The following is a 26,513-nucleotide window of genomic DNA, read 5'->3' on the forward strand; positions in this document are numbered from 1 at the left end:
AAACTCTGCCAATGCTCTGGCTGTAATTTGTGTCTATACAAAAAAAGGTAGATGAAATGTCAAGGGGGTCATTTCATTTTACTGTATTTAAATGGTTGCTAACATTCAGGTTGCCATAGACTGTGGACCATCTGCTTTCAGCCAATAGGCAGGAGGGTGGAGCACAAGTTTGTGTCTAAGGCAGAAGACAAATGCTCAAACTTAAGGGTTTGTTTAGAGCCAGCACAAGATGCAAAACGGAGCCTCAGGATACAATTAAGGATGCCATCCAGCAATCTCCTTGTACTGTACAATGGAAGATGGCAAGAGCTGAAAAAACTCAGAAGCACGTAGGATTTGTGTGGCTAAAAGCTAGGGTTGTGAGAAATTTTGCCGCCAGTTTAGTTTCAAGGTTGAAACAGCAAAATCAAAACAAAACAGATATAGTCGAAACAGCCTCGAAACAAAACGAGGCAAGTTGAAACATTTTGCACTTTCAACGCTGTTTCGACGTTTTGCCCATAGGCTATAATGGAGAAGGTTGAAACAGCCTATAACTTTGTTATTTCTAGCCTGATTTGGATGAAACTTTCAGGAATGGTAGCCCCTTCTGAGGGCATGAGGTCTGCCAAGTGTCAAGGAGATAGGTGCAGGGGGGTGAGGGAAACTATACTCCAAATTGTTGAAAGCAAAATTTGTGTCGTGTACATGTTAAGCCACAGTGAGGTCAAAGCTGCAGGCCTGCTACCCCTGCTGAAGCCAGGAAGCCTGCCAGCTGTCGAGGAGATTGGTGCAGGGAGGCTCTGGGGCACTGCACCCCTAGCTGCTCACAGGAAAAACTCGTGACATGGGTGCTTGTGCAACTGCTGCCTCTCATCAGGCAGCAGGACTGCAGATCCCTCATTACTTGTCACCACAGACCTGGGGGTAATAATTGACCACAGTATGAACATAAGCCAGAAGTGCGATGCTGTAGCCAGGAGGGCCAACAATACGCTGGCGTGCATCAATTGATGCATCTCCAGCAAAATCAGCCAAACTAGCTCCTTGCACCAAGCAGGAAAGACAACTGGGGGGTCAGGTGACCCCAGCGAGGTGACTGTATAGTCTCCTCTTGAAGATTTTCAGGGTAGGTGATCGCACGACCTCTGTAGGGACCTTATTCCACAGTCTGGACACCCTTGTTGTGAAGTAGTTTTTCCCAGTGTTGAGCCTGAAACGAGCCTGAAATTGTCTTCCAGGAGTTTGTTACCATTACTTCTAGTTTTCCCCAAAGGTGCCCTGGTGAACAGTTGTTCACCAAGCCCTAGATGTATGCTTCTGATGTAGCGGTAAGCTGCTACCAAGTCCTCTCTCAGCCTTCTTTTTTTCAGGCTGAAGAGTCCCAGGTCCCTCAGCCTTTCCTCATATGACTTGCCATGCAAGTCTCTGATCATATGGGTAGCCCGTCTTTGGACTGTCTCAAGCTTTACCACATCCTTGCTAAAGTGCAGAGCCCAGAACTGGACGCAGTTCTGTGGACTCACCAATGCCGGGTACAGCCGAGTAGAGCAGGAGAATCACATCTTTACAATGGTTTTGCTGGAGATGCATCAATTGTTGTTGGTCCTTCTGGCTACAGCATCACACTGCCGGCTCATGTTCACACTGTGGTTAATTATTACCCCCAGGTCTGTGGTGACAAGTGATGGGGGGATCTTCAGTCCTGCTGCCTGATGAGAGGCAGCAGTTGCACGAGCACCCATGTCACGAGTTTTCCCTGTGATCAGCTAGGGGTGCAGGGCCCCAGAACCCCCCTGCATCTGTCTCCTTAACAGATGGCAGGCTTCATGGCAGCAGCAGGGCCCAGGCAGGCCTGCAGTTTTTGCTTCTCTGCCTCACGAAAGACAGTCCCACAAGCACCCATGACACAAGTTTTGCCTGTCAGCAGCTAGAGGTGCAGGGCCCCAGAACCCAGAAGCCCTGCACTGATCTCCCTGGCAGTTGGCAGGCTTCGTGGCCTCTGCAGGGGCTACCATCCCTGCAGCTTTCACCCTGCTGCATCTTAACATACACAGTGTCACCCATATCATGAGTTTTGCTTGTCTGCAGCTTGAGGTATAGTTTCCCCAAACCCCTGCACCTATCTCATGGAAACTTGGCAGGCTTTCAGGCCTCAGCAGGGGCTAGCATGCCTGCAATTTTGACTTCACTATGGCTTAACACATACACGTGACACAAGTTTTGCTTTCATAAATTTGGAGTAAGTTTCCCCAAACTCCCTGCACCTATCTCCTTGAACCTTGGCAGGCTTCCTGCCCTCAGAAGGGGTTACCATTCCTGCCAGTTTTACCCAAATCAGGCTAGAAATGACAAAGTTATAGGCTGTTTAAATCTTCCCCATTATATCCTATGCGCGAAGCGTTGAAAAAAGGGTGGAAATGGCGAAACTATTTTGACGGAATGGAACAGCTGTTTTGAATTGAAACAAAATTTAAAAACCAAACACTGTTCTGTCGAAACAGCCCTACTAGAAGCCATGGCAAATAATTGACAGAAGTTGGCACACAAGTGCCTCATATCCAACCCTGTAGTACACAGGATTTCCCGATTTCATTCAGGGTCTTGGTGCTCTTGCAGTACGAAGGCTCATGATAAGACCAGTGTAAACCATGAGAAGCTGAGCACACAAATGCTGGTTCAAATCTCTGCTTTACACAAGTCAGTTTGGCCCAGTGTCTCATGGAAAGACAGCGTTTATTATGTGCAATGCAAATGACATTTGTGGTCACCCCTACGGCATCTGGGCACCTGCCATGGCATTTCCATAGAGGACTGTGGTTAGGAAGTGCGACTGATGTAAAACAAAAAACTGTGGTGATCCCTCTGGAAGTTGAATCTGAGCGGCTCAGCCCAGATTCCAGGGGACAGACATCTGTTTCTTGAAACGCTCTTGGGCTACTGTGAAGCAATTGCCTTCAAGGAGCCCAAAGACTGGTTGAAACCAGGTAGCACCTCCTGGGTTGGGTGGGGACATCTGAGAAAAATGAATGCTTGAGCAGAGGCTTTGTGTTTCCAGGGTTGTAGCTCTAGCATCTTCCCCCACTATGAAATGACTAGCAAAACACCCAGCATGAATGATTGCGGGGGGTGGGTAAGGGGATGGAGGCTGATGTCTGTCCCCCCACCACTCTGGGTCCAGCCATGCTCCATCCCCCTTCCCCGCTGCTCTGTGTGCGGGGGGGGGGGGGGTATGATGCATGGCTGTGTGGGGTTGGTGGTTTGCGGCTGCAGAGAGCAGCCATGGCATTGGGAGTGCTCGCTGGCTGTGTGGTATGGGGAGGGGCCTTGGGATGTGGTGCAGAGCATGGGGGGGATGGCGAATGCTGTGGCATGGGGAGCGGCCACGGCGGGGGGAGCACCCACTAGCTGTGGCCACATGGCGTGAGGAGCAGTCCTCGGGTGTGATGCGGGGCACATGGGGGTGGGCGGCATGCGACCATGGGGCATGGCACAGGGAGAGGCCATGGCGTGGGGGCGTGGGGAAAGCCTGCTGGCTGTGGCCGCATGGCATGGGCAGCAGCCCTGTGTTGTGGTGTGGGTTGCCCGGCCATGGCACATGGTGTAGGGACTGGCCACAGGCTGCACCTGCGTGGCATGAGGAGTGGCCCCGGGCTGGTGTATGGCTGCGCAGGGCAGGGGGTAGCATGCAACCACAGGGCAAGGTGCCGGAAGTGGCCATGGCACAGGGGCATGGGGAATGCCTGCTGGCTCTGGCCATGTAGTGTGGGCAGCAGCCCTGGGGTCTGCCACAGGGTGCATGGGGGCCTTTGGTGTATGACCATTAAACTACATCTGGATATAATTTAGTTTGCAATGTTGCAAATAGCAATAATGCAGCTGTCACCTTGCACCACTCTGGTCCTGGGAGAGGTGGGCAGGCTCTGAAAAAAAAAAAGGATCAGGCCCCTCAATGCTTCTGCCTTCAGCAGGCATCTACTGAAGGCAAGAGCAGAGAGGGGCCCAATCCTTTTCTTTCTCGGCAGAGCCTGCCCGCCTCTTCTGTGACTAGGGGGTGAGCTGCTGACAGGCCAGGTGGACCCTGAGCTGTGGGCCTCCCCCCACAAGGGCCTCCTGGGCAGACTGCTAGTGGGCTGGGGCATGCCCCAGCTCAGGGGCAGCGTCCAGCCCAATCCAGCTCTTCCCCAAGCCCACCTGCTGGAAGCCTGCCGGGTACTGCTCCCCAGGCAGACTCAGGGAAGGGCTGGATCAAGCTGGGTGCTGCCTCCAAGTTGGGACAGCACCCAGCTCACTAGCAGCCTGCCCAGGTGGCCCTGGGGTGCACCACTGCCGTGGAGGGAAGGACCGCGGGCTCCCAGCCCACTGGCAGCTCACTCCCTGGCTGTAGGCAAGCTGCAGCAAAAGAAAAAGGATCAGGCCCCTTGCTGTAATGTGCCAGAAAAATGGAAATGGTGTATTTCAATTAAAAACCCACCATTTCAATTTATGGGGCATAAAATAAAACCTTGGGGATTCACCCCCCATCATGTGTACAAGCGCCCTAAAAGCTGAGCAGGCTTCCCCCCTTTCCCCTCCACAGCAGCTTGGATGAAGTCCTACCATCCTCATTTCACAGCTGGGGACCCAGGGTACAGCTCTTTGAAGGTATTCAGGTAGTGTAATCCGTGGGAGTTGGGCACAGAAACACATTTATGGCTGTAGGCTTGAGTGATCTGCCAGAGGACATACCAGGTGTCTGTGGGAGCCTGAGGCATGGCAGCCAGCTCCTCTGAACCCAGACTACTATTCTTAGCCCTGGATCATCCTACTGTTGTATAGGGCTGTACCTGTGATCAAAGGTGTGACACTCAAGTGACTGAGCAAAGCTGCATAAAACCTGGCACGGGAGCTTTCACTGAGGTTGAAACCACATTATTTTCATTTAGATTAAGGGCCTGTATGAATGGATGGGTTAACCCAGGGCAGGAAAAGTTGCTCCAATTAAAAAAATACAACTACAGTACATGATACAAACCTTAAAAGACAACTCGGGCCTACCCTGGCAGTGGCTAACGTAGCCTGCTTTCAAATGCATGGCCTGCTTTTTTGGACATAGCACTAAGATGTGATTTGCTTTAGGCCCATGCCTCACACTTCAGCCCCATTCAAGTGTTTTTGGCCAGTCAACTGGGAACAAGTTTAAACTGAACTCAGTCTCCTATAGGTGTTGGACAAACAAACAGCAGCAAGTTCAAACAGAGCAGAGGCCTGCTGGGCATCAGCTGCTCTGCTGTTTGCTGGCTCTTCTACCATGGTGCAAAGAACCTAAATCAGGGCAGTGCAGCCATCAGTGAAATGAAGGTAGACTACCATGCTCTAGTTGTCATTTACCGTGGGGTTCAGTGTGGACACGTGGACTACTACCGCAAAGCAATTGATGACAGGGTAAGACCTCACCCTTCAGCTGCTCCTCTGTCTGTACCCTTAGGGTGGGTCGGAAGACCTGATGGCAGTGTGGTGGCAAGATACCTAAACCTGCCCTTAACTAGCTATTGGAGTCTGGCAACAATCTGATTGTGGAAGCACTGAGCTTAGCATGGACTTATTTCGCCTGCATCTCAGATAGCACAGGGTTCAGCGTAGGTGACCAAACCTATCTGGCTCAATGGCTACCTATGCCTACAATAGCTCATTTCAAGCTAGGGAAGGTATCCATCTCACCATGATGGTGCAATCACCGTGACGTGCCCTTAAAGCAAAGTAAGTGTCCACACCTGGTCTGGAACCAGTGTAAGTTTGTACAGACAAGCTGAAACCAGCTCTATGCTTTGTGCAATTAGCTCCACTTTTGAAGTGTAACAGGGGTGAGGGCTGGGGGGAGGGAAGGTACTCAGCAGAAACCCTGGGCTCTGTGTTTCAATGGAATGATTTAAGCTCCGTTCCTGGAGCCTTGGGGAGAGCATCGTGTTCTCCAGCCCAGGACAAGAGTGAAAGGCTGGCCATTTGGCAGCTGACTGTTGATTAGCACAGAGAAAAAGGGAATGCATTATATCTGCTTATGCAACCTGCTATAACCTAACAGAGATTGAAACCACATGAACTGCCCTGGACGTCACACCACAAGGAGATGATAGATGATTTGCGGCAGCTGCTCCAAAGAGGAGCAGGAATGACCTAGTGCTGTTTCACACACCAAGCAGGGCAGAGAATAGGATCCTCTCATCTCTAGGCACCCAGACAGGAGCATGGCAATGGGTACAAGTGACCAGGTAAAAATGGCTCCTAATTAGCCTGAATGTCAAGCCTGATGAGTCTTCAAGTCACAGCAACTGAATGTCTTTGACAAACAGGCTTTCTTCCCATTAGCCTCAATGGCTATGGGAGGGCTGAGAGGATGCTCTCCTGCTTCGCACTGCAGTAACTCAGCCCTGGCCATTGCTTCTCAGCATCTGTAACTGCGGTGCCTCTGTGATGGGCACGAGGAAGCAGGAAAGTTCAGCTGCGTTGTGTTCCTGCAAACACGGATCTACCTTAGGAGAGGAGGCACTGGTGAACAGAAGACAGAGGAGGGGAGGGGGGTCTCTGGTTATACAGGGAGAAGACCTAGGCTCCACTTCTGGCTCTGGCACTGTTTTCTGGTAAGTGGCTCAGCCTCTCTGTGCCTGTTTTCATGTGCAGGACAGGAATGATACATATACCGCTATATATCTATTCCAGAGGCAGATTAAGGTGTACTGGGCCATGGACAAATACAAAATTGGAGGCCATCTGCCCCAGCAGAGCTGGCCCCTTCCCTTCCTGGTGCTGGGGGGGAAGGGCACATGCCTCTTCTCCCTACTACCTGCCTCCCCCTCCCCCACTATGGCCAAGCACACACACACAGGCGTACACACGCTTTACTCCCACTCTCTATACATGAACACAGACACAAATACACTCTCCCTGCCATGAACACAGACACATGCGCATGTATGCATACACACACAGATGCACATGCACACACAAGCAGACACCCCCCCACACAGACACGCACACATATGCAGACACGCACGTGTAGATGCACAGAAAGATGCATACAAAGATGTGCACACACTCACGCAGATACACAGCTTCAGATGCACACAGATGCATGCACACATCCACAGATGCGAGCAGAAATGCAGAGGCATAGAGATGCATGCACACAGATGCATGCACACAGACACACATGCAGATGCACACATGCAGATGCACACATGCAGATACATGCGCAGACACACACACAGACGTGTGTACACATATACACACACACAGAGATGCACGTGCACACACACGGAGACACGCAGACCCAGCCAAACACTTCACAAGACTTCCCATCTCCCGCACTCTTGATCACTCTGAGGGATCCCCCGCTCCGCTTCCCCCATCCGTTGCACTGACCCGCAGGGTGTTCCTGTCCGGCTGTGTCTGTGTGGCTGCGCACATGCCCCAGGCTGGGCCAGGTCAGGCCAGGAGCCCCGCACCATGCCTCTGCGGGTGGGTGGCAGTACTGGGAGGGGTGGCTACAAGGGGCTAAGGTGAATTTTGGGGGCTATAGCACCCCAAGGCCCCCCAGTGTCACGGCCCGCTGGCAGATGCACAGCACTCCCGGGCAGCCCAGCCCCAGCCTGCCCCTGCAGCCCCATTGGTGCAGCGGCCCCACACCCAGATGCAGGGAAACAAATGTGAGAGCCATGATTTTAAACTTGGCACTATTTTTGTCTCCCTAATGGGAGACAAAAACAGGCCAAGTTTAAAACCCCACTTCCACTTCCCTGCTGATGAGGACCCCATGGCCCTGAACCGGTACTGGCTGGTCCGTTAATACATGATCTATTCAGCAGGAGCTCAAGGGATGAGGTTTAATTAAATGTTGCAAAGCATGTGGTTGTGCCCTGATGGGTGTGGCTGGCAGTATTCAGACACGAGGGTGACAGGCATAAATACAAACGTGTGTAGCATCTTATAAGAAGCCCCAGCTCATGGGAGGCAAGTGGTTGCAGCTGCAGCCCACCAGGCACGTGCTTCTTACTGCCTGGAGAGCAGCGGATGGCCAAAGGCAGAATTTGGAGGATGCTCCTCCTCACCTGCAGAAAACAGCACTAGTTTTTCTCCCTCCATGTATGCCTAACCAGCCACCCTGCCTATGGGGAGAGCCTTATCCTACTTTCCATCTCAGTTCAGACCCCTTCCATTCTTCTCTGTCTTCCATCTTCTCTTCTGTTGCTAAAGAGAGAAAAAGAAAGAAATTTTGCTTCTTTCTTGTTAAGATGTTTCATATTTCACAGGAGGACTGGTGATGGAAAGGTTCATCTGGGTAAGTAAGCAAAATTCAACATCCTGCTTGCCATCAGACACCTTTGAGGTAAATTGACTGCTCCAACTTTTATTTGAGCCTAATCGGCATAAAATGAACTTCTGCACCCAGAACTTATACCACCCTCCAGTGTTCCTGTGCAATATGAAGTTTTATTTCTACCAGGGAGAAATTTTACAATGTTTGCATTCTCCTTTGCCTGACGAAGGGTGTGTGAGCCCGAAAGCTTGCAAATGAAGACTTTTTTTTTACAACTACGTAGTTGGTCTAATAAAAGATATTGCCTCTACCACATTGACTGCTTTTGCTTTTAGACCAACATGGCTATAACCTTTATCCCTTTGCTATGACAGCATCTGTTATGTCTGGCACTGATGCTCCCCTGCTATGCCCGAAGAGATTTCTCTGGAAACAGCAAAAGCAACGGCACCTCTGAACTTTCTTCATGCTCTATTTGGGGGCATCCAGCATGCCATACTTCTGAGGCATCCTCTTAGGTTTTGTGGGCATGTTATCCATCAATAGCCACCATTTCTGGACCAGTCTCCTAAGTGAAGGAAAACATTTGGTTTGAATTACCCCAGCAATCTGTGAGAAGCAGAAGGGGCTGGTGCTGTTTAGAGGATGGAGGACAGCATTCCACCTTCAATTCCTACTCAGAAAACATGAAACGCAATGGCATCCATTCAGTGTAAAATGCCTGCAATTTTATCAGTGGACCTCATGGTGTCCCCATAACTCCACTTGGAATAAATATAATCTGGGTTTATACACACCGACTTCTGACAAGGGCAAATTGGAGCAGGGCTACCCTGTATCTGTGGTAAGTGAAAGCTCAGAGATGGAGCTATATGCCCTGCTGCTCCAGCCTGACACCAGCAAGTCTGTTCTTCTGTTAATGGAACGGGCAGTTCTCACTTTTGACGCGGTGCCTGGGCTCATGGGCTCCTGCTCAAAAGCTGAATGTGTTGGTTTGGTTTGGCAAGTGCAAAGCATTTATAATGCATGGAAAACTCCAGTCCAGTCTGACTTGGTTGCTTGTGAAATATAAAGCAGCTATTTTTGATGACATGCAGATTCTGCTTCACATGAATGGGGACTGAAGAGCAGTATTTGAATGATTGAGATTTGAATCACCAAGAGTTCGACATACTGCAGCAAAATCATTCGAAGTGAGGGTTGAATTTTTAAGAGTGCATGCTTGCATGATCTAAGAGCACAAATCCCACTCACTCTCAATGAGCACCTCTTCATTATTGGAGAGAAGGGTTTTAAATGTCTTCCTTCCACTGCCCTTTCCTCTTGTCTTGGCTTTGAGCTGGCAGAACCATGTCTAAGGAACAGCAACAGTTCAATCCCTAAACTTTTTGTTCCTAGCTGAGATCCACCATTCAGACAGTCAGCTTGGATGCTGCCTTGTGAATGGGGATAACTGTTTGCTGGGAACCGAGCTGTGATCAAACAGTCATCACACTATATCCATTTGGAGTGAATTAGGAACAGCAAGCTAGAGGTGAAAACCAGTGTATGCCATTCCTTGTCCCCTGAGCCAACCAGTTTCCACAAGCCAACACAAGTGCTCAATTGCCATAGATACACCCACAGTGGCATGGTGAAAGGTGTGCAAAAATATATAATGGCTGGAAAGTGCCCATTGCTGACTATTAACTTTGTTATTACTGAGCATTTCAGGAGAAATACCAGTTGACTCTCAGATTGGGTAGAGTTTTGAGCTGGAGGTGGGGGTGTATGAAAAGGATCAACCCTTTACCATCCTAAGTTGGACTCCCCCTATCCTCAATTCATTTAAAAAAACCGTATGCAAACAATAGACTTTTCACCAGGCAATAACCAAAATAAAGGAAGAACCAGGAGCAGCCAAACCTCCATGAAGAATTGGATTCAAACATCTTTGAGAGGTTCACAAATAAAGTGGCCACAGCTTGCAATGCTTTATATGTTTCTTGGACATGCCCCTTCCACCACACCAGACTTACCAGCTGCAGCAGCTCTCCAAACTGCCGGGCTGCCTATGTGCTGCCCTGCAGCTGTGCGCATGCACAGGCATTTATAGGCCATATTGGCCACATCAGGCCAATTTCCAATGCGATCAATTTTCTTTATATCAGTTCAGATCCAATATCAGACCGATATATCAATGCACCCCTACTGGATTTCACTCAAATCCAATCTGCTGGAGTCAGTCAAATAGTCCACTGCTTTTCAGTGCTCATCTACACAAAACCTCCACATTATCTGGGATCTACCCAGAGCTGGATTTCACTTAGGCCTTACAGAGTACAGTGACCAAGGAAGGAATTTCAGCTCTTTAAGAACAATTTGGAAACTAAGAGCTGAAGGCACAGAGGCAAAAATGACAAAAGGAAAAGAAGAAACAGGATAAAAATATTGTCTTTAAAACAGGCTGAGCACATGGGGGTTTTATAAAACCTTGCCACTGTATTGCACTAGAAAGTCAAGTGTTCACAAGAGAATCAGCAGACACATCATAGGGTTATCCTATTATCAGCATGTTTACTTACAAGGGTGATGGCGCTCTATATGCAGAGCCAAAGCTGAACTTAAGAGAATAAAGACTGAAATGCTTCTTTGTTTAAGCAAATCCATCTATCTGAACTGGCTGGAATGTGAAATTTTAAGGGTTTGTCATTATTATTTCTTTTCTTCAAGTAATGAATTGTCCAAAGCCAGCTAGCTAGTTGAGAAACTTCCACAGCAACTTACATTTTTTTTCTCTTATTTTCTTTTACACACACATATATATGCACACACATGCTTGTACACACACACACCAACCAGCATCAACTTTTTCATAGCTATAATAGCTTCTGATTTCTATACCACTTCCCATCCCAAAATGCCCCACCCAAGGAAATACAGCCACCCCTGGGTTAAGAAGCAGCCATTCAACACTGTATAACAACACTTTATGGCAGTAGGGGAAAGAATATATTCTGTAGGCCATATTTAATCAGCCATATTGGAATCTGGCCAGAACTTCGTGGTTATTCATAGGTAGCATTTATAGTGCAGCAGTGCCCTATAGGGTAACCAGATAGGGCCTTGTAATCAGCACTATGTGGACAGACAGAACATACAAGTCCACGTCTCAAAAAGCAGTTAACACCTACTCTTATAATAAGTGGGTCACGTGGTCTTTAATTATCATACTGGATACACACACCCACCCACCCACACACACACACATGCACACACACTCTGGGCCACATCCACTGTTGGCGCAAACTGTCATAGCTCCGCAAAAAACCATGCAGCTTGTACCACGGATGAATGTGCCTCTCTGTCATTCAACACAGTATTTTGCATCCCAACACAAAGCAAGTGGAAGGTGACTAAAAACAGGCTTTGCCACAGAGGAATACTAGTTCACACTAAGACACAGATGGCTCACATTCCCTCCCCCTTTCCCAGTCAATGGGAAAGGGGGTAGCTTGTGGGGAGGTTAAAGGGGTCAGGAGGCACTTTTAAAGAAACAAATAAAAATACACATTAAATTATTGCTTTTCTCATATTACACAAATCTCTGAGAGACCCCCTCTGCAACCTGTCCTCTGCCCAGCAAAGACTCCAACATCTCCTGAACTCAGCTGCATACAGTACAGCTCGGGGGAGAAGGATCAGAAGGGAACCAGCCCTGAATAAGGAGCCTTCTCCAGATTTAGATCTACAGAGAACTCTCTCAGCATCTGAACACAAAGGCTGAGCCTTTAAACAGCAGTGTCCTGTTCCAGTAAACAACCTCCTGTAGGTAGGATGGGGGCTACAGCCCCAAGTTTCAGTTTGTTAATCCAGGAAGCAACCTCATGCCATGTGGCTCATCCCAGTGTAACCCTGATACAAGGACACAGTGTTCGCTGGCCTGGAGTGGAACGAAGAGGAGGGTAAAGAGATGAACCACGTAGTGAGTTTCTGTGTGTGGGGGCGGTCTACATTAGCTAAGAAGGGGGGAATGACTTGATTCTCCAGAGCCCCCGTTCCCACCCTCATTGAATACGGAGGTATGAGGGGATGGAGTAGTTGAAGAGCAAGTAATCCATTCTGTATAAATTAAAGAGTCTCCTTTGGTAGAAAGGGCTGATGTCCTGGAAGAACTGGGCTGTCATGTCATCTGTGGTTCTTGTGGTCTTGGAGGAAGAGGGAAACTTGATGTTGATGTCAGCCCCCACCAACTGCAGGATGTAGCTGGCATCCTCCGCCAGTGTCTCGTACTTGCCCACCACATCGTAGTGGACGATGCAGGGGTGACAGAGTGAGTGCACCCTCTCCCAATGCTCGTTGAAGGGCTCCTCGCGCTGAGTCTGGGGATCCAACAGGTAGTAGACGAACTCGTCAAAGCGCACGTCGTTGCCGCGCTCCAAGGCCTCGTTGCTGGGTTCCAGCCGGTGCCGCCGGATGATCTTGGTCCCGTAGCGTTTGTGGAAGGCTGTGTTGTAGCTGCGGGTGAACTTGTTGCGGTAGGCTGAGACCAGGCGCTCAAAGGGCTCCCGTACAAAGATGAACTTGAGGTAGTTGCGCAGGCGGTGGTTGATCTCGGAAATGCTGTACTCGGAGAGGGTGCGCAGGTTGGAGGAGACATGGGCCTCATTGGCCGGGATCTCCAGAGGGTCCTGGTACTTGCCCTGCCCTGTCAAGACCATCATGACTCGTTTCCAGTTGGTGCAGGCCACTTTGGGCACGTAGCAGTAGAGCAGCCCATGGACATCATCCACCACGAGGTGGCGCAGGTCATCGGGGGTGAGGAGACGCCGCTTGCGGGTGTAGCGGTTGCAGACACTGCTCAGCAGCTCCCGCCGTTGCTGGTGAATTGCCTGCAGGGACGACTGCTGAAACTGGGAAGACACAAAAAGGGGACACTGTCACTGCCTTCCTGCTGCCGGAGCTGCCCTGGAGCCAGGCTTCAGGTGCCCCACAATTGCCTGTAGGGAAGGAGGGATGCTGGAGAGGGGGTTGGTTATGGTCATGTTATGCAGTCACAGAATGGCCCCTCCATCACGTGCGCCACCCTAAAGTCCTCCCCGCCATTGCATCTCTGACACAGGTGGTGCCAGGGGAACACTGGTTCTTGCCTTGCAGTGCCATGTGGGGCAAAGGCACATCCATCCTGAAGGGCTCTTGCAATGCAAAGGGCAGTGAAGGAGAGTGATGGGAATAGGGCAGGGAAAATTAGAGGCAGCCATGACAAACAGACATGGCGCAAGACCATGCACAGACCTTGCTGATAAAGCCATTACGCTGGGACGCCTGCTGAGAGGCCCCTTAAATTGGCAACCTCTGTTGCTCCCCTCCCTCTGCACGCACAGGGGGTTCAGACCTGCCTTGGCTACTTTTCCTCCCTCCTCTCGCATTATCTAGTTCCCTTATGTCAGCAGATGAAGAGAGCAGATGCCCCTTGAATCTTTAACACTCCCTCTCCTCCCTCCTTTCCCATCACGGCCAGCTCAGCACCTGCAGGCACTTGGGGCTGTTCCACAGGCAGCATGATGAGCCCAAACAAGCCATTCCCCCACCTCCCCCTGCACCACATTCCTTTCTGCCTGAGCTGTCTGCAGAAGGCAGGCAAGACAGGCCAGCACGTGGCCCGGGGCTGCGGTGCACAGAACACATCCATTTGCTGACATCCCAGACTCATCTTCAGGGTCTTCCCTTGCTCCCGATGCATGAAGCAGCTTCTGTGCATGGCAAAGAAGCCTCTCTCTTCCTTCTCCTCTAATGCCACATTCCCTTCTCTAGCAGGTTTAGATTTCAACCCACAAGCTCTAAGGCTCCAGCTACATTTGTTTTCCTCCCCAGCCTGCATGTGTTATGCTCCTCTCCTCCTTCCCCACCAGTTCCACTGGTCCTAGGGACAAATTCGCCACAACACTGGAGAAGGTCAGAACCAAACTTCACAGTCAGCACTGGGCTAGGATAGATGTATGGAGGGGAAATGACAGCATAAAGGGGTGTTCTGGCTCTTCAGTTAGAGAGCGTGATGTGTGGAGTTGCTCATTGTCTTGAGACTTCTGCTGAGCTTTGCTGTCGCTACACTGGTCCAAATTTGGGGGGAGTGGGTTGGGACTTCATCAGAAGCACTGGGTGTTGGCTGCAGGCAAGCCTGGGGGTTTTGACTGAGGTGGGGTGTTGATGCTCCTGCCAGGACTAAAATCCAGAGGTTCCTGGCTAAAGTCTTGCCCATGATCATGTTTAGACCAGTCACCGTATTTGGGATCAGGAAGGAATTTTGTTGTTTAAGAAGAGCTTGCAGGCTGTTGTTTTGTTTGATGGGTCGATAAATGCTAACAACTCCCTGCCTAACTCCCTGCTGTGTAACTCAATGCTCTGTTATCAACATCGAGGGGGGAGGGCACTCCTCCCTAATGAGAGCACCCTGCCAGGCTCAGCATTATGAAAGGGAAGGGAGGGCTGCTCTAGCATCCCCTGGCTTCTAGCATGAGCCACTGCAGGCATGTGCCAGCATTTCTTCACTCCAGAGGGGATGTCTGTATGGTTACAAACTGGTTTAGCCTAACCAGGTTAGACTAACCTGCAAAGATTGAATCAATTCAGGCTCAGGCTTTTTGAATGTCTGTCCCTAGCCCTGAAGTTTCTTGCAGCCCTGCTTTTCTACAAGTCTATGATCTTGCTCTATAAAAGAAACTGAACAATCACAGACCACAGAAAGTCTGGGTCCATTTCCTGTTCTGGGAAATGTCACCAGAACACCCTGGAACAGTATGAAGAGCAACTGATGCCAGAGACCTGAAATGAGACCCCCCCTTCCCTCTTCCTGCCCCCACTCACTCAGCACAGCTAGAAGAGGCGCTAAACACAAACTCTGGTCTGTGGGTCTCACCTGGGCTAGCCCTATGCGAGAGGCATGAAGGCTACCCCACTGTTAGCTACCCACAGGCCACAATGACAAATGCAAATTTGGTTTTGTTCAACTGTTGATTTACGATGATGGCTCCTCTGCTCCTCCAGACATGCACTCGGCTGTGCCACTTGCTCAGGGGAACTGCTGTTCACTGTCCTATTGTTGCAGCCTGGGATTTCTCTCCTTTTCCTTCATCCCATGTCCCTTTCCTCCTCCCCTGCAAATTTTGTCACCAGAACTACAGGTTATGAAGGACTAAGGTGAGAATCCCACAGAGCGGGGAGTTGAACTTCCACCCTTCCATACCCAATGGCTTGATGTTTGAGTTTGTCTTCCCCCTCAATTCCTAAATCAAGTTCAAATTTCTCATCCTTGTCTGCAAAGCCTTACACAGCTCCCACAATCAGCTCCAGACCCTTCTCCGTGCCATCCTCACATGTGGACTGTGTGCCCTACCCCAAGCATCTGTGAGGTTGGACTGAGTCACTCCTTCTGGTTCAGCAAACCATTTTGTGAGTTACCCAGCACTGGAATGGTGGAGCCAGTGGCACTGGGATGGAACGGGGGAGAAGGAGGGGCTTAGGCTTCAATTAGAGGAGTGATTCAGGTGAGCAGGGGGGTGGGAGCTATGGCTTGATCCCAGAAAAAAGCTTGCCCAACAAATACTCCTGAACTTGCCCTTTGCTCTTTCTCCAATTCTAAGTATTTTCCCAACAGCCACAGACCTTCTTTCATGACACACAGTCTGTGAAAGCCTCTGTGGAATAACCAGCAACACTAGGGTCATTAACCTGTCAGCATGGCTCAGAGAGAAATTCTTTCTCTGAGGCAAGATGCAACCAGGCCTTTGCATTCCTTACATTATAACTCCTGCAGAAGCCCAGCCACTGTCAGCTGTTGTTACCTTGCACCCAAGAAGCCTGCTTGCTTGACCTGCATGGAGTCCCACCCACTGGTATCAGCCTGTTTCTGAGAGGTTCACTGAGGTCTTTCATAGATTGCGCAGGCTGAGATGCAGAAACAGCACTTTGCAAACCAATGCTTCACAGGGTGGAGCATGGATAAAAGTACAAAAGCTTCCACCCAGTTGATGCTTTGTATGAACCATGCTATACCAACAGATTCATTAGCTGTTCATTGGATTGTATCTGACAGAGCAGGAAGCTTCTCCTGGAAAGAGATAACCGATAACCTTTGTGAATAGTGACATGGGTGCCATTTAGTCAAATGAAGCCACAGCTATGTCCTGGTTTACAGGACCCCTCCTAATTGTCAATTTGGTTAGGACTAGGATTGAGAATCCTCTCCCTGCATTCCCTCATTTTCTCTGCTAACAGGGAAATAACAAGCCAGCTCTTCCAAGGGGTAAATTAAGGTCAATAGAGCTATGGCAATTCACACTAGCTAAGAATCTGCCCTACTGTAGTTGCCCGGCTGCTTGGAAATGAGACTATCATTGAGCAGTATGGCATTTTCAGTCTAAGCCACAGATTTTCAATGCCTATAACTTTTTGAAAACCACTGCTGAGTCCCAGTGCAGATTTTGTCCGATTCTTCTGGATTTGCAACCATTTCTGTCAGTGGAGTAACCCTGTACAATCAGGTAATTATTTAGGAGCTTTTTTTCCTTTTCCTTGAATAATGGAAATCCACAGGGGCCAGCTAGACAGACAGCAGTCAGGCGCTGCAATAAATAAATGCAGCTGCACATCAGAAATTACCCACTGGAATAAGCGAGTGTTTTGCAGTTATTTCAGAGCTAAATTGCCCCTTCACTTCCCTCTTTTTGCAAGACAATAGCATTCAATTTTATTTTCAGAAACACAAACTAAATTCTTGAAGTGTTAGGATTTGTAAAGCCAAGCTATTCCGCATCCACCATGCCTCCAGAGCAAAATGCAATTCAGTCACATTACAGCATTAACAACCATTGCCACCGACAGCAAGCTCTTCCAGGTGCACAAGAGAGGCTCGTGATGGCTGTCATGGGAACAGTTAACATGCTTTCCAGGAGATCTGTCCAAGTTAATTCTCAAGAGCAATGCTGCACTATATGGGCAGGCCAAGGGGCGATTGGATTTCAGCGAGATGAGATGAGGGTTGCCTTATGCACACTTCACAGCTAAGCATTGTGAGGCTGACACAAGTGTTTCATTAGAAGTCTCCCAGGCATCCAGGCTCCTTTAGCCAGGAAGGTAGCCATGTAAAAATCTTTGAGGACCCTGGCCTTAGGTCTCCCATGCCTACACAGTCAGTTTTCAATACCAAGCGACTAAGAATAGGGTGAGGAGTCTGGAGCTCTGAGCCCAAAACAAGATTGTGAGACTGAATAGCCCCATGGTATAACATCTGGTCTCTGTGGTGTGATCTGCTGTCATCACATCATAACACGGAGTCACTCTGATGCCCCGTCACCACACAGCCGGGGCACTATGATGTGTTCACACACTAGACACAACAGACAACCAGAAGTCTCCAAATGGGCATGGGGCAGCAAGAGTCAGGGATGGCGACATCCAGGGAAAAGGAACCCCGCCCCCCCCCCCGGTGAATCTCCACAGTCCTTCCCCTCTGCAGTCTGGGGAGTGAGCCCCACTCTGCAAAGCTGTCCCAGAAGGTGACTGCAGCTAACAACAGCACCTCCAGTGCCGAGCAATGCCCCAGCAACCAAAGCAGGGAGGCTCTTTGTCCAGCCCTTCTTGTTTCTGAGAAAATTGGGGGAATGGCGGTGTGGCAGATCCCGTCAGATCCCTAGGACCCCAGCACCTAAGAGCTCTTCACCTGCCCCTCCTGCCTGCTCCTGTCTGGTACCCTCCCTCCATTTCAGTCAGCTGCCTAGATTTACAATACCAACCACTAAGAATGTCTCAAATGATGTAAATTTGTGTAAGGAAACTTATGACCCTGAGGAGGGGCCTGGCAGTCCCCCCTGCTCTGCCCCCCAGCTGCCAGGCTCTGTGCTGGCAGCAGGAGCAGAGTCTGCTTGCCAGAAGGCTTCCTGCATCTTCTCTCTGCCTCCGCCAGCATCCCCCAGGAAACCCCAGGCTCTGCTGTGAAAGGACGAAGCTCCATTCATTCTCCTCTGAGAACAGCTTGTAAAGTCAGCAGCGTGCAGACAGGAACCCAAAAGAGAGGCATGTGCTGAATGCTGAGCTGGACTTTGGCAGCAGCTGCTCCTAACATGCTCACCAGCCAATCAGTAGATAGGGGTTCGGGATCACACGGCTGTGAAGTTGATGGGCAGATATGCAGCGCTGGGGGTTTAGCTGCATGATAAGGACTAAGGGTCAGAGTGGTCTGGTGTTATCCAGAGCTATTGGGCAGATGGATCCTGCCTCCTGATTAGTGGGACAATCAAGGGTCTAGAAATGGGATCTGATGTCTGTGCAATCTCCTGTCATGACACATGGGCCTGACTCGAGACACATGGTTAGAAGTTAGAGGCAGCAGGACCTTGACAGGTGATTTAGTTTCCAGTGAAACTCCCACCACCTTCAGTGCAGGTCAGGTGGGATCTTCCTTATTAAACATGTTCTAATAGCAACATAAGCAATTTTAAGAGAGATACAGCTGAGTTAATTCAGCCCAATCTGAAGATCTCAAAGCACTTTATAAACATGAACAACTATTACCTCACCAGCCACTCCTACCTTCTCTTGAGACGGGAAATAACCTTATCCTCGAACAAGTGAGCACATGTCTGAGAAGCCAGGATAAGACCCTAGGACACCTGACTTCCAACCTTTTGCTTTGAGTCCATGATGGTTGCTCCTTCTGGGTGCAGCCCTCATCTAGATCAATGATCTCTCAAGGCCATGTTCTCTCACAGGACAGACTGCAGCTATTTTGCCCAGCTTGAGGTAGTGTTGCCAAGGGAAAAGCTCCCCATAGACAGTGAGCTGGCCTGGAAGCCTAGTTCAGTTGTTGGCATAATGAATCCTTCCTACAAACCCAGCACAATCTGCTGCATTTTATAAGGTTCACTGGACAGTGATGCTTATCAAGGGCCACAGCCCTGTTAAATGCAGATGTAGTTGTGTGACTGACTTTTTCTTTTTTGCTAAGAAGGCTCAGAGGATAGCAGTAGGCATTTATTCATCTGCACAGTCTCTCAAGGCAGGTACCATGAGGTTCTGTTCAGTTGCTTGTTTGGTGCGTACCGAATCACAGAGTCATAGGAAATTAGAGTTGGAAGGGATGTCAAGAGGTCATCCAGTCCACCCCCTGCTCAGTGCAGGGTCAGCCCCAATTAGAGCATCCCAGCCAAGGCTTTGTCTAGCCAGGTCTTAAAAACCTCTAAGAATAGAGATTCCACCTCTCTGGGTAACCTGCTCCAGTGTTTTACTACATTCCTGGTGAGAAAGCTTTTCCTAATATCTAACCTAAACTTCCCTTGCTGCAGCTTGAGACCATTGCTCCTTGTTCTGTCATCCAGCACCACTGAGAGCAGTCCAGCTCGATCCTATTTGCAACCACACTTCAGGTAGCTGAAGATTGCTATTGCATTCCTCCTCGGTCTTCTCTTCTCCAGACTAAGAGAGAGGCTGTGAGGAAGAGGCTGAGGCTGCACGGGTGGCAGTGCCTCCATACATGGATTACATTTAGCTGCTTCTGTTGTAAAGACATGCTTTGGTATTGTTAATTGTCTTTCTTATCTGGTGTGTTACCGGGACTAGGGTTTGGATAGAAGTGAGTTGCAAAGAAAGATGACTGAGATATATGTAAATATATCTCTTAATATATAAATTCTTCAGGGCAAGAGCTATTTTTCTGCTCAGTGTTTGTACGGTGAGCACCTGATCGTGCATTACCTTGGAAAGTGTGTATGACAATGATCCTGTGCAGAGGTGATTTTTCCTATTTTTTGTGACCCAGAATTTACATTGAAATCCTCAGATAACAAATCCTAGCTGAATCCCAGTTTCTCTACCTCAGGTTTGCTGTGCTAGGCCGGACACTAATGAAACAGCAGAAGTGGTGACCACTTCTTACAATGAATGACTGCCCAAAAGGTTGTGACCTTTCATTTTTAATGTAGTGGCTTCAATAAGGGAATCCAGGCCCTTGGTACCTTGAGGTTGGGTGCACACAAAAAACATTAGTAAGATAATGGGACACTTCTCACTAAACTACTGCTTCCTCAGGTTTCATTTTCCTCTTCACCTACCTGGTCACTGTCATAAAGTGCCTGGAGCGGACTTCGACCTGACTTCCCGTGCCAGGTGGTTGCCAGAATTCTGTCTTCTGCATCTAGAAAGAGAAGTGAGGAAACCAAAATTAGAGCATTTTACTTTTCCCAGCACCAATCAGGGAGTCAGCGTTTGAATCAGGAACAGACTTAGGAGTCTGAGCTACTATTCAACACCCTACAGACATGGATCTCACTGCCATAAATATACTACACGCACTCACTTTTCTGAGGTCAGCAGTTTTCAGAATATAGAATTTCCTTATTTCTCTTCTTACTGTGTCAGTTATTGAAAGCTGAGACAATTTCTCAATTTTCGCTCAACTGACACTGTGTATTTGTAGATAAGGTTCTTTGGGTGAATCTGATATCTTTTAATAGACCAACTGAAATAGCTGGGGAAAAAGAAATGTTTAGCAAGCTTTCGGGTTTAAAAACTCTTTGTCAGGCAGAGAAAGTCTGTGCAGTTGGTGCGTGCTCTTCCTGGATGGAAAGAATAGTAAAGAAAAGTAATGAATGCATGAGAAGTAAGTAGTAAAAAGGAATGAAAAATAAATAGTTTTTTATTCATTAAATCCAAGGAGAGCACACACCAACTGCAGAGACTTCCTCAGCCTGACAAAAAGTTTTTAAACCTGAAAGCTTGGTAAAAAATGTTTTTCCAACTATTGGTCTAAAAAAAGATATCAGATTCACCCAAAGAACCTTGTCTGCCTACATCCTTAGCCCAACATGGCTACAACCTACAGCCCTGTAACTGTGCATTTGTCTCTTTTGTCTTCCCTTTGTTTTTTCCTTTCTGTATTTCCTTTGAACTTGATCTCAGGCCTCGGTAATTTAATATTGTTCCTTTTTTGCATAAGCAAAATAATACACTCATTTTTGAATAGGGAAATGATCCACTGTCCTGACTGCAGACACTTCCTGGGTCACATCTAAATCCAAAGCAAAAGGCTTCTGCAACAGAATCTAAAATATCGATATGCTTTTATAATACTTCTGGTAATATCAGAAAATCTTACTTTGCAAGCAAAAATGACGTTTTGGGTCCAAATTACCTATCTGCAGCCTTTTAAAGTAATAAGTTGCTAATAAAAAACAACAGTTTTCTATACTTTCAGCTGCAGTTCCCAAGTTATTTGATCCTGATACACAAGAGAAATGACACTGCTTGCTGGGATGCCTGGACAAGGGAATTACTCAGCAGGGATGGGGTGGTCTTCAATAAGGTGCACCCATTACCCAACAAGAAGGTGAAACAGCACTGGTGCTAAGCGGAGTTAAGGAGGCGATCTGACTCAGGCAGTGCCATGCTGAGGCACTTTCCTGGCAGGTTGAGAGCTTGAATTTCCAGGATCTGTCACATGCCGATCAACAGGGAAATTGTTAAGATTCTTACTGGTTATAAATCTGTTTAATACTGGCTTGCTATTTCGAAAAGCCCCTTGAGTGCCTTTGAAGCTGCAGTTGTCCTCCCGACAAAATTTATTTCCCTCTCTCCTATGGGTGAACGGGTACTGGTGGAGACCTCGTATGGGTGTCAGATACCAGGCTGGATCCTGCGCATTTGGTGGGTAACTCTGGTCACCAAGGGAATTTGAAATACCAAAGATTTAAGTTGTCATCTAGAACAACGAAGTTTGGAGAGCTGAGAGACCCTCAGGAAGAAAACGTGATGAATGTGTCTGCCTACACATCTGTCAACAGCCCAAAAAGACAGATTCAAGGGAAGTGTGAACTATCATCAGCTGAAATTAGGACTGGGGACTCATGCAGTAACATCCAGCTCGTGCATTTATCCATAACCAGGGGAAGCAGTGGCACCTAGGAGCCCTCTGCACCCCATTGATTTGCACTGCTATGAATGGTGGAGTCCTATACTTCTCTCCCCATCCAGCCCTTCCCAAGCTGCTGCTAGAATGTACCCATTGCTCAGGGGATGTGGATCGCGAGAGGGAGGCAAGGAAAGCTTTCTTTTGCAGCTCCACTTTCTGGCCACCAGGGGTCAGAGCAGTAACTCATTGCCCACTGGGGACTTCCAGCTGGGTTCAGGGAGGAAGGCGCAGACAGTGCCTAAGAAGAGGGGTAGCACGACAGCACTGAAGGGGGCTTGGAAGAGGTTATTTGCAACCCCTTCCACGCTCCGATCTATATAAGGGCAAAGATAGAGGAGACTCCCAAGTGGCTGGGGAAGGACTAGGTGATCCATCCCACCCCACATTCAAGAGATGGATGTGGTTCAAGGATGAAGCTCTCTGGGGTCCTGCATTACTGTATCCAGCCAGTGAGGTTGAATGCTGTAGTTCACTCTCCTGAACAGGAGCAGATCCAGACCTGGCAGAAGCCACCATAACCCCCTTAAGGCAGTGGTTCTGCTTGTGCCTTGGGCTGACTGTAGCCCTAAGGTGTTAGGAACTGCTGGAGATGGATTCAAGGCTAAACAACAATTTCAATTGTGCCCTCAGATTTTAGCAGGGGAGCAGAAGGATTCCAACCATCAGAAGACAGTTATGGGAGCTTGACGAACTGTAATAAGATCAAGGGCAGGATGACACAACATGCAGGGGACTGGACCCATAGCACAAGAGACCCCTTGCAACTCCGTATGTCATGTTCCTATACTGCGGGAACATCTTAAAAGTACAAAGAGAACGTATTTCATGGACATCAAAGCACATGTCTATTAACACTTGACCTGTAAAGGCATGTGTATTCATACAGACAGACACACACCAAGCCTAATTAAGAAACACTCCTGAAAAATTTCTAACTCGACCCGCGTTGCTGACAGCTCTTTCCAAATCACTTGGCTCAGAAATGGAGACTCTGCTTTCACAGCTCAGGCCCAGCGACGGTTAAATCCACGTCCCCATGGGGAATGACGTGTCCCATGGTGTTGGCCAACGGAAGAGTTACTCAACAGGAGGCAACCGCCAGTGGGGGTCCGTTCCTCAATCCAAACAACTGTTATCCCACAAGTGGGTGAAGCGGCATTTCTGCAAGACAGAGATAAGGGGCAGATCTAATGCAGACAGTGCTCTGCTGAGACACATGCCCAGTGGGCTCAGTCAGCCAGTTCAGGCTTTGTCATTTGTAAATTAAAGAGAAACTCTCCCATTCTTTTCAACAACGTCAATCTGGAGAAATCTCTCTCCCTAGATGAACTGGTCCAAACTGGAGCTGACAATGCTTTCTGATTGGCAAAGGCATTAGATGCCCAACTGCTTTAAACTGGGCACAAAGGTCCTCATGCCACTAAATGAAGCAGACAGCTACAGTTTAAACCAAATTGGTCTAAGTCTAAACTGAAGCTAGCAATGCTTTTTGTTTAGCCTGTTTAGGCACAACTCTGAAGCACCGTGGTCAGGGCACTCACCCTCAGTGGAGACAGTTCCAGACTTTGATCTCACATCTATGAATATGCTGTACCTTTAACAGTCATGCCATAAGGTGCATAAACACTTAGGTGGTGACCCCAAAAGCCCCAACCTTCTCATGCATTTCGGTCCTATTTGGGGAACCCCACCGGCAGGCAGGGCAGATTTGCACGCCAGCTATTCTACACTCTTGCAGTGAACCACTGAAACAGGGGTACAATTTAGAGCAGGGGCTGGGGTCCTGCAACCCGCCTCTTCCCTGCCCTGGGCACCTGCCACAGCCACAGAACCTCAGGTTGGTTTAGCAACAGGGTAGCAGTTGTGTGCCCTTGTAAAAAAAAAAAAAACAAAAAAACCCCACAACTTTCCTGCTTGAAAGCCCTGGGAGCGCAGAGATGGCTACGGACAGCATCCAGTCCCAGCATTTCATAGATCTTGGAAACTTTAACTTTCAGAAGCGATTACGCCAATGCTGGAGGAGCTCCATGCCAAGCTTCTTCTGTTTATGGCAAGGCCCATGTCTGGGTTTACAAGCACACATGTCCCAGGAAGCATCATACCCCTGAAAACTGCTGTTCCCTTCCGACTCCAATTCATACAGGGCAAAGTAAAAACAGGCTTCCTGCCTGGGACACAGATGCATCCAACTCTCCAGCTGCAGCAAATGAGTTGGGCACAGTTTTAAAGAGCCCCAGTGAAGGGGACTGGAGCACTGATGGGGCCACTGGTGGCTCAGCCTGACTCTAGCTCTCTCAGCAGGACAGGAGCTTTGGGTGTTTATAAGAGCCACTCTAATTAAAGCACCTGGAGTCTTGTGTATCCACATCCCTGAGCTTAAAAATGGCAGCAGGGGTAAGCTCGTTGAACGAACTTTCAATAAAACACCCCTGCAGCCATTTTTGCGAGACGCTGGAGGGTGGTGGAGCACAGTAATTACCATGCTCCAGCTGACTTGATTAATTCAGTCTGCTCCAATGCATTGTTATTACAGTGTGTTGGATCAGCCTCACTGCTCGTGTATAGGCGCCCACGAAGTGGGGTCTGATTGCTGTGCGGTGAGGAAGCTGAGAGGGGTAGCAAAAGGGACAGACTGAGACAGGATTGCGGGGACCCATGTACTTTGTGACTACTGCTGCTTAAAGTTGCAGTGACACAGGGCAACAAGCAATGATGGACTGGATGAAGCTATATAGGGCAGCCTCACTACAGAAGCCTGTTTGCTGCCAAGCCTGTTTGCTCTCTGTGGGCTGTACCATGCATCTGTTTAGGAAATAATGCAGACCCATAGCACCCCTTGCTTCTCCCACCCTGTGTCTGCCCCGCAGTGCGCCTTGCTCCTGAGCCGCATGCAGCACCTCCAGCTACAGGAACATAGGAAGAGGCCTCCTGGGACATCAGATCTAGTCCCTTGCATCTGCCAGCAAACACTTACCTGAGGAACCCCCAGCGTTGCTGCTTTACACCCCACACAAAGCCACAAGGCCACGCAACTCTGGGAACCAGCTCCCTACAGCATCTCTGCTGATGTGCTTCAATCCTGCCTCAACACCGCCTCAACCCCCCACTATTCCAGTTCAGGGCTTAGCTCTGCTAATGCACCACAATACTGACCTCCAGGTCCCGGCAGTTCCTGCCCTGACCTGCCCTATGTACAGACCGCAGAGATGGACACTGCAAGGGGCTTCCCATTGCACACACTGGCTACACTACATAGACTGGGCCATGATCTGGAATTGAGGAGCCACTGATATCCAGAAGAAGGGGAGAGGGCCTCTGTCCTCACTTGAAGCCTGTTTCTCCCATTATGCCTGAGATGAACGTTGGATCAAAAGAGGGAGTCAATGGGGAATGATCATTCTGACCCTTTCTTTTAACCTTTTTTCCACTCAATCTCACTGAAGTAAAGCCAGACCCCCACCGTGCTGTTGGGTTACTCACACTGGCTAAGTTCCCAGGCAGAAGACACTTACTGCTCTGGTGATCTAGGGAAGGCCAAGAGGTCATGGAGCAGCTAACAGGGAGAGAAGTCATGTTAAATTAATAGACCGTTCTTGCTTTTGGGACCAGAGCCATAAGGACAGCAGGATCCTCCATCAGACAGGCTTTTTCAAGGTCTTAGCATCTTGGCTGTAGTTCTGGCTTTAAAGCCTGTTAGTGACTTTCCCAGATCCCACATCCAACCTTTCAACGGTAATCCTTGAAAGTTTGGCCCAGCCACTTCTATTTCCATAAGCAGGGCTGCTATTTAGATAATTCCTAGAGAGGAGAAACTCCATATTCCTACGCTCCCCAAGGCCCATCCACACACACACAATTTTTCTAAGAGCTTATAAATCTTTAAGAGGTGCTATCAGCTGCGGTTTGACTGACTTAGAAATCTGGGATTCAGATCCAAGGATGTTACAGTTGTTTCAATCTTTCCTGTAATTTAGAATAATCCACAAAAACCACTCAACCAAATTCTAGTGATGTTCCACTAAAAGGGGAAGCGTTTGCCCTGCACCCATTTGAGGGCATGATACGACTAAACAAGTTGTCGGTGGTTTCCCTTCCCTCTCTTCGGAAAAAGGAAGGACCTTTTTTTTAAGGTTAACTTATTAGTCAATTGTTTGAAGGGGCCAGATAATCTGCATCTTAAAAAGGACTGACACTAGAAATGGCAGGTCAAGGAGCAAGGTTTTTTAATCAATTCAAAAGAGAACAGCAAATATAGCATCTACATTTAATGAGGGAAAAAGTAATCCAGGCAACTCCGGGCCT

At 48.7% G+C, this 26,513-nt stretch overlaps 1 protein-coding gene across 1 annotated transcript in view; it reads right to left on the reverse strand.

The window, feature by feature from the left end:
• Positions 1-10,689: 10,689 nt before the first annotated feature.
• CHST13 (carbohydrate sulfotransferase 13) overlaps positions 10,690-26,513 on the reverse strand; it is a 57,526-nt gene continuing 41,702 nt past the window's right edge. The window contains exons 3-4 of the mRNA XM_019537010.1: positions 20,356-20,438; positions 10,690-13,164 (exon numbers count right to left, since the gene is read on the reverse strand). Of these exons, the coding sequence (XP_019392555.1) occupies positions 12,319-13,164; positions 20,356-20,438 (929 nt within the window). The 3' untranslated portion in view covers positions 10,690-12,318. The remainder of the gene's footprint in view (positions 13,165-20,355; positions 20,439-26,513) is intronic.

Source organism: Crocodylus porosus, unplaced genomic scaffold (assembly GCF_001723895.1).
Source record: "Crocodylus porosus isolate Cpor-Errol unplaced genomic scaffold, CroPor_comp1, whole genome shotgun sequence".
In the NCBI taxonomy this organism is placed as follows: Eukaryota; Metazoa; Chordata; order Crocodylia; family Crocodylidae; genus Crocodylus; species Crocodylus porosus.